This window comes from Bison bison, unplaced genomic scaffold (genome assembly GCF_000754665.1).
Source record: "Bison bison bison isolate TAMUID 2011002044 unplaced genomic scaffold, Bison_UMD1.0 scf7180017864213, whole genome shotgun sequence".
Classification (NCBI taxonomy): Eukaryota; Metazoa; Chordata; class Mammalia; order Artiodactyla; family Bovidae; genus Bison; species Bison bison.
This window is the reverse complement of record NW_011494785.1, coordinates 4948344-4957269: the sequence shown is the minus strand read 5'-3', so window position 1 is coordinate 4957269 and position 8926 is coordinate 4948344. Positions and strand designations below refer to the sequence as shown.

General features: G+C 59.3%; 1 protein-coding gene across 1 annotated transcript in view; it reads left to right on the top strand.

Moving 5' to 3' along the window:
• CACNA2D4 (calcium channel, voltage-dependent, alpha 2/delta subunit 4) overlaps positions 1–8926 on the top strand; it is a 79244-nt gene that overhangs the window by 62807 nt on the left and 7511 nt on the right. The window contains exons 31-32 of the mRNA XM_010845215.1: positions 7248–7309; positions 8858–8902. Coding sequence (XP_010843517.1) covers positions 7248–7309; positions 8858–8902 — 107 coding nt within the window. The remainder of the gene's footprint in view (positions 1–7247; positions 7310–8857; positions 8903–8926) is intronic.

Genomic DNA, 8926 nt, shown 5'->3' with positions numbered 1-8926 from the left:
AAGACTTCTGCAGTCTGCGCTCTGCGGAGAGGTGAAGGTCACAGAGGCGAGAGGCCAGGCTGAGGCCACTGCCCAGGGCCCCGAGGGCAGCGCCCTCCTTCCCGCCTACCCAAGCCCAAAGACCCCCCATAGGCAGGACTGGGGCACCCACGCTGAGCCCTGGGGGGTGGCACCAGGGCTGTGCCCTCCACCCGCAGCCGCCGGTCTGGCCTTCCGGGCCCTTCCCACCTCTTCCCTGCCCGGCACCCGGAACACGCGCGGCTCAAGCAGTGCGGAAGCAGGTTTTTTTAAATCTCTAAATTTGTTCTTGGAGGAGACAGCCTCCTGGTTCATTTTTAAATGCGAGTCCCGTTTTCATCCCCAACTTCCTACAGCCTGGCTTCCTTGTCAGACACTCCCGATCTCAAGCAGACCCTCTGGGAAGACGGACATAAAGTACCCCCACCCCCGTCACTTCTCATAGGAGTTGCTCTTGGGCAGGCTCTGGACTAGGCTCAATGGTGGCCTCAGGCAGGCAGGAGATGAGGAGGTCTGATCTGTGTAGTGGTGGGGAGAGACCTCCCCTGGCACCCCAACCTTTACAGACCCCTTCCCAGCCCCTCAGCTTGGGGACTGAAATGCGGGCAGGGTTTGCTCGCTTGGCCCCAGACACAGCTTCCAGGCAAACGCAAAGGAGCCAGATCGGATCTTAAGAAGCCTCCCCCTCCTCCTTCCGCCACCCCCGGCTGGCTTCCCTGGTCTCCCTCTCTTGGCAGAGCCGAGCCTGTGCAGTGGGGAGGGGGGAATCGCTGTGGGTTTCCCTCCCAGCTGGACTCCACCCGTCTCCACGTGCTCAGCCTGCCCCCCAGCACCCCACCCCATGTAGTTATCTAAGCTGCCGGGCGTCAATCTGAGTCAGACCAGGTGATACCCCGCCGTGGCCTGATAGCCAGGTGCCAGCCTGCCCCCGCCCACCCCAGGCAGAAGACAGCAGCTCAGGGAGAGGACAAGGAGGCCCGGACGCCTGGTCAGGGGGCCTCTGTCCTACACTGTCTTGTCCTGGCCACCCCAAGCTGAGTCCACCACCCCCTCTAAGGCTTTCTGACCCCTTTGTAGGTAGAGGGGGTGTACATCTGGGGGACTCCAGCCTCAGCTTGGTTCCTGGGGCCCCCACCAGGCCTGGGTGGGCTGAGAGCTGATCCAGAGCCTTGAGGAAGGGCAGGAGGAAGGGCTTGGAGGCTCCCCTCCCTCGTCCACTCCCAGCCACGCCCCCCAGGGAGGCTCCGCTGGAACCTAGGGACTAAGGTCCAGCTGGGGCGGGCTCCCCTGCGCCCCCGAATAAGGGCAGCCTCCTGGAGGCCAGCGCCCCACACTGAGGGCATCCTGTAGAGAGGTCAGTCAGCCCCCTGAGGTCCAGTGCCCCAGGCTGCCCCCTACCCCACAGACGTCCGCTGTGTCCCCTTCACATGGCACCCAGATCCCAGGGCTGTCTGTGCCGAGCTGGGCATGCAGGTGGCCCAGGGCCCCCGGCTGGCGCCCCACATGCTGCAGGGATGGTTTCTATGCCACCGGGCCTGTCGTCTGGCCCTGTGGCTGCCTTCTCCCTCCTCCTCCGGCAGAATACTGGCTCCTGTCCCCAACACTGGGAGGTCAGAGTTCCCTGTGCCCTTCAGCTGCCCAGATGTCCGGTCCTGAGTCCCGCCCCAGCCCCAGCCATTGCCCCCAGGTAGGAGGCATAGCAGCTGTCCCTGCAGGCACAGAACCCAGCAAGGATGGGCTCGGCCCCGAGCCCAGCTCCCGCAACGCCCGCCCCCCCAACCCTGCACCCCTGCCGAGCACTCAGCACTCACCTTTGGCAGGAACAAGCCCCTTGAATCAGTGGTCTGAGCCGTCCAGCCAGCCCCTCCTGGAATTCCTGGAGGAATCAGACAGCGGCACAGCCCGATCCCCAGCAGGACCTGGGTCCCCAGCAGGACCCGGCAGCAGTGCACCGGGGGGAGCAGCCTGCGGCCGGCTGCCTCCTCCTGGGGCCAGGGCTGCCGGGTCGATGGCACACGGAGGAGGAGAGGGAGGGACAGAGGGAGCCGCGGAGAGGGGCAGGCGGGGAGGGGCGCGTGTGTGCAAGCAGAGAGCAGCGGAGTGACAGCGGGGGAACATCCGCGATGACAGCGACAGGCGCGCACACGGGAGGCGGGCGCTCGGGCGGGCGGGCGCACACACGGAGGCGCTCACCCTTGAAACCTCCCATTTCAGAGGGAGCCGCGGCCGGCCGTGAACTCCAGGGGCAGAAGCGCTGTGCACCAGCGCCCCCCACCACCACCTTCCCTCCCCGCCTCCGCAGGCTTTCCCGCCCTGGCTGCCCCCCACACAGCATCCTCTAGCTCTGTCCCCTCTCCCCTTTCCTTTGGGGACCAAGCGGCAGGACCCAGAGCACAGAGGTCCCCGGGAAGCAGTGGGAAGCCGCTCTGAATCTGTTCAGAGGTGGGGGCCGTATCTCCCACCACGCCTGCAGGAAGGGAAAGCTGAACGACAGTCTTGGTCAAAGGGACACCTTCTGGAGGGAGGGGTACATGAGCGCCCATCTGTCTGAGGTCCTCCAGGGAGGGGCCCCAGGCCACGCAGAGCCAGTGGCATGCAGACACACAGAGGTCACTGAGCCTCGTGACCCGAGACCAGGGCTATCTGGGGAGGGAGATGCAGGCAGGCTGGGCGGGGGCCTGGGGCAAGTTTTCTGGAGAGCCCTGGGGTGAGCCTGGAGGAGCACGGGGGTGGGGAAGGGGGGCAAACCAGCCCCTTCCCCAGCCTGGACCTCTGGCTGGATGGGGAGAGATTGACATCAAGAGCTCAGAGGTCTCTCTACCAGCCAGTCAGGACGGAGGCGTTGGAGAAATTGATATTCCAAGGGAAGGCAGGGGTTGACCCGAAGGAAACGAAGTCAGGGACCAGTCGGGGAGGAGCTGCCGGCCAGAGCTGGACCCTGGTGACCTTCCTGGCATCTTTCAAAGCCTGCCTGATGGCTGGACGCGTGGCGTGTTTGTCAGGGGTATCCAGAGTCCCTCTTCCTTTACGCCCGCTTTTGGGGGTCCGTGGTCAGCACTGGGTGCAGGCTGAGAGACCCCTCGACACTCCTGCACCTTCTTTCTCTGCTCTGCTGGGCAACAGCAGGAGTGCCCAGAGGAAAAGCACCTTCCCTCCCAGGATCCCAGCCTCCCGCCCTGCATCACGAGCCTGGCCCCCACCTGCCCCACACACCCCCTTGTCCCCCGGCTGCTCCCAGGACAGCATGTCCTTCCCAGCATCTGGAACCCTCTCCTCACCCACGGGGCACCTTCCCCTCCTTGAAAACTCAACCAGAACTCCCGTCCTGGTGCGCATGTCCGGCTGGACCTTCTTCTCTGACCCATATCACAGAGGACAGCTGTCTGTGGGTGGGCGGGTCATCCCAGGTCTACAGTGGAAGGCCCTTCCAGAAGAGGGGTCTGCCTCCCCTGGCTGAGTGAGGAATGGGCAGGGATGGAAGAGCTCAGCCAGGTGTCAGGGTCCAGAGGCTCTGACAACCAGCCATTAGCTGTTTGTGAACCGGATGCGGGGTTACTCACTGCCCCAGAGTGGACAGGTGGATGACGAAGTCTCTGGGGTCCCTGAGCACCAGCTCCCCAGCTGCTACATAAAGGATGGGCCCCGTTGACCCACAGCCGCCCGACCCCCCAGGTCAGCACAGCCTGCCGCTGGGTTTCAAGGGCACGGTCGACAGGAGAGCGAGGGGGGTGATGGAGTTTCCGACTCCCAGGGCACGGCGGCTCTGGCGGGGCGGGGTTGTGCGTGTGCCGCACGGCTGTTTTGTTTTGCCGTCTGTGATGACAAAGCAACGCGGAGGTGACAGCCAGGACACAGAGCAAGGAGGAGCGTCTTGATAAGCTGTCTGCCGCCTGTGGCCTTATTGAGGCTCTTTGTCTGCCAGCCGTGTGAGCGAGCGGGTCTTAAAGAAAAACTGCTTTGCAGGAAGCAGGCAGAGGAGGGCATGAGGCGGCGTGGATCAGGGGGACAGGCAGGGCGGAGGCAGGAGGAAGGGGTCTGCTAGCCCCCCCTCCAACAGGTTGTGGCAGGTCCCCCTAGGGAACAAGGTCAGGCTCTGATGTAAGGACCTGCCAAGCACAGGCCTGGGATGTGGGGACAGCAGCCTGGGAGGATGGAGGCCTCACCTGCCTTCGGCCTCTCCATCTGCAAACCCAGGACCAAGGGGTGGTCTCACCTGCACAGAGCAGGCTTCCGGGGGGTTGCCAGGCAGGGGTGGCCAGCCTGGGGCCCACTGGAGCAAGGGATGAGGTGTGAGAGCTGCCCTGGAGTCTCCCTGGAGGAGGCTGGGCTCTTTGATGGGGTGGAAAAGCATGATTCAGTTTGTGAAGCAGGCATTGAACAAAAGGGTTTGAAATGATTCGAGCCCCAGGTAACGTGTGGTGGAGCACAGCGAGCGAGTTGTCCTTAAATCCTTGAAGATGCCCCCTTCCTGCCCACTTGTCTCCCCCCAGGCCCTGCACCCTGCCTGCCTCACTCCAAACCAACCCCTGCTCTCAGCATCTAACAGTTCTTCCCTAGGAAATTATTCTTCATGTCTCACCTGAATTCCCCGTCTCTTAGTGGATTTCCCTGGGTCCTCTAGGGCACCAGGCACAGCTAGATCTCCAGCATTCAGCACGTCCATCTCTAGGAAGGAGGGGTTCCGAGTGGAGGGAGGAGTTCTGCAAGGCCCCCACCCCAAGGTAAGGGGAGTCCTTGCAGAACTGGCTCACCAGTCAGGGGGCGGACTCTGCAGAATTCACAAGCATTTATTTTATTTAGCTCGAAAAGTATTTATTGAGAGCCTTGCTATGTGCTAAGTGTTATTCTCGGGGCTAGGGAATTCCAGCCCCCTGCTCACTGCTAGCCCCCATTCTAGGTGGGGCAAGACAGACTATGGACGAGGAAAGTAAATGTCACGCTTCCTAGAAAATAAAGAGTGATGAGATAGAGGGTGAACGGCCAGTCGAGGGGAGGACCTCATTATCCGGGAGGTCAGGACACTGCATCAGGAGATGCTGTTTGCGCTGAGATCCAGTTGTAAGACGGAGCACTTCATTAATTCTAGGGAAGTGCATTCCGAGGGTGGGGGTGCTGGTGGAGGGGAGCGGGTGGCTGGTGCAAAGGCCCTGGGTTGGGAACAGGCTTGTTCAAGGGAGTTAGGGATTCGGGCTGAAATCAGAGAGATCGGCAGGGCCTTGGATGCCAAACCACAGAGAAGTTTCTATTTTGTTCTGAGGGCAGCGGGAAGGCCTTGGAAGGTTCTGAGCAAGGGAGAGACACAACTTAACGTTCAGGAAGGTCACTCTCTAGGCTCCGTGGGGAAGGATCCGCTGGGGGGTCCGGGGCGTTAATCCAGGTGGGATGGGGGTAGTGGTGGGGTTGGAGAGAGTGGGGAGATTCATGAAGTTTGGGAACAAGGGGAGCAGCACTCTGGCGGGATGTGGGAAGATAGTGACCATTAGGTGGGCGATGTGGCCTCATGTGGGGAGGGTTCTCAAGGAGGCTCTGGTTTGGGGAGAAAACCACAGTCGGGTTTTGACCATGTGAAGTCTGAAATGCCTACTGGTGACCGGGGTGGACTGACAGCAAACAGTGAGGTGTCCCAAGTCCTAGGACCAGGGCCTAGGGCCTGGAGGGGCTCGTGAACCCACTGTGAGATGGACCCTGGTTCCGGAGCACAGGCTTGGGGGCTTGCTCCTCTGTCTCCACCCGTGAGCCTCAAAGCCCTGTCTCATTAGGGAAACCTTAGCCCCGCCCTCTCAAGATGCCCTGGGTTAGAATCCCAGAATTTCTTCCAGTTTGGAAACGCCACACCTCCAGGAGACCCGGCCCTGAGCCATGGGGTGGCAAGGCTGAGTCTGGCTCCAGAAAGGGTCTGAGCGCTTGGACCCAGAGGCCAAGGTCAGGGTTTCTTGAATCCCAAACCATTCACACTGCTCCCCTCTGGCCATTGTTAGAAGATGCCTCCTCTTTTGCTCAGCTTCTTCCTACACGTGAGAGAAGTCTGTCTAAAATGAAGGGCAGGGCGACTTCCCCAGTGGCCCAGTGGTTCAGACCACGCTGCCAGTAGAGGGGGTGTAGGCTCGCTCCTCAGTCAGGGAACTGAGATCCTGCATGCCCTGGGGCACAGCCAAAAGACTAAAAATGAATAAATAAAATGAGCATCAGGGGAGGTTGTAACAGGAAAAACGAGGGCTATGGCTGAGGGGCCTCCTGCAGCCGTAGGGAGAAATGGGGGAGGGGAGCGTCCTATCTCCTTCCCACCCACTCCTTTCATACACACACACCCCCAGACCCGGCAGGAGCAAAGAAGCCCCCGACTGTGGTGGGAAATCTCCCTGTTGGGGTGACGTGGTCTCGTGAACATGGCAGAATGCTGGGGACCCCGTTTCACAGAGGAAGGAGCCGCAGACCTCGAGGGGGCTTACCCAGGTCCATCAGCGCCCTCCCGACAGGGGCTCACATCAGGCCCAGAGGAGAGAGTGGCCAGGGGCCTTAGAGACCCCGGGCAGTAGGTCTTCTTCGTGTTTAGGGGCCGGTGACTTGGGCGTGGATCCCCCCTTCCCCCCCGAGCTGTCTACCATGTGGACTCAAGCTCGGGACTTTAGCTGTCTGACACCCAGGACATTGTCTCTTATCTTCGTCCCTGATGGTAGGAAGCAGCCTCGTTTCTTTATGCTTTCTCTTTCTCTACAACTTGCCTGTCTTCCTATTCTCTGGGCCCAGATTTCTCCTAGCCTCTGGGCACCACCTCGCATTCTCCCAGCCTGTCTGGGGACCAGAGAGGCATGGTGGCTCTTGTGAGCAGCAGCATCAAGCCGGGTTTTCTGGGGCTGGGAGCCTCCGGCAGACCTGCTCACTGGGTCCTGCTTTGTAAGGAGGAGCCTCTTAGCCTCTTACACAGGGGCCTGAGCGGGCCGGTGGAGGGGTGTCGCTCCCACAGGGCCCTGGACTCCAACCTGGGTCTCAGCCGGAAAGTGGGACCACCTCCCCGGGCACCCACCTTGAGCTCCCAGCTCCTTGACCTCATCATCACATCTTGGGGTGTTTTCTGGTGTTGTCGGCTCTGGAGAGACCGAGCCACACGCGCCCCCGGCCCAGGCTGCCAGGTGCCCCCAGCCCTCTGCGGATGCACCTCCTCCCTTGGACTGGGATCCAACACCTCTCTCACCATCTCTTCGCTGCACCCCCGCCCCGCTCCCCGGCAGCCGTGGGCGTCCAGATGAGAATGGAATTCCTGCAGCGCAGCTTCTGGGCTGCCACCCGGCAGGTGGGTGTAGGGGTGTGGGCGGGCCACTCAGGGTGAGGACCCCAACCTGTGCACCTGAAGTGCTGCCACCTAGGTCCTGCCCGCATCTCAGCCCCGGACCCCCCGTGCACATACACAGGGCACACACGACAGGAACACACCATACACATGTCACACCACACAAGTCCCCCGTGTGCACACACCACACTCACCACATAGGCATGTGACCCCTGCATGCACACCACAGGTGTCCTTTGGGCTCCATTCCCCACAGACACCACACACATACATACCATGCACAAACACATCACACACATCACACACACACCACACACATCACATCACACACACATCACACATCACACACACGTCACACATCACATCACACACACGTCACACATCACACACCACACACACATCACACCACACATACCATGCACAAACACATCACACACATCACACACACACCACACACATCACACACACATCACACACATACATACCATGCACACACATCACACACATCACATCACACACACAACATACATCACATCACACACACGTCACATATCACACACCACACACACTACACACACATCACACATGCACAAACACATCACACACATCACACACACCACACACATCACACACACATCACACACATACATACCATGCACAAACATCACACACATCACACACACACCACACACATCACACACACATCACACACATACATACCATGCACAAACATCACACACACACCACACACATCACATCACACACACGTCACACATCACATCACATACACGTCACACATCACACACCACACACATCACACACACATCACACACACATACCATGCACAAACACATTACACAGATATCACACACATCACAAACCACACACATCACATCACACATATCACACACACACATCACACACACACACCACACATACCACACGCCTCACACACACATCACACACACACCACACACATACGTACCATGCACAAACACATCACACACATGACACACCACACACATCACATCACACACACATCACACAATCACACATACACATCACACACACACATCACACACACCACACACACACATACCATGCACAAACACATCACACAGACATCACACACATCACACACCACACACATCACACACACACATCACACACCACACACATCACATCACACATCACACACACACCACACACGTCACACCACACACACCACACACATCACACATACACCACACACATACATACCATGCACAAATACATCACACACATCACACACCACACACATCACACACCATACACATCACACACACATCACACACATCACACACACACATACATACCATGCACAAACACATCACACACATCACACATCACATCATACACGTCACACATCACACATCACACACATAACACACACACATCACACATCACATCACACACACGTCACACACACATCACATACACTGCACCACACACATCACACACTCACACGCACAGACATGGATACACAACTCAAAGCTCTGCCCTTCCCTCCAGTGTGGTGCCGCGGAGGGGCCGTGCCCAGAGAGCTGCCAGGACAGTGTGAGTGCCTCCCCAGTGGGAAGA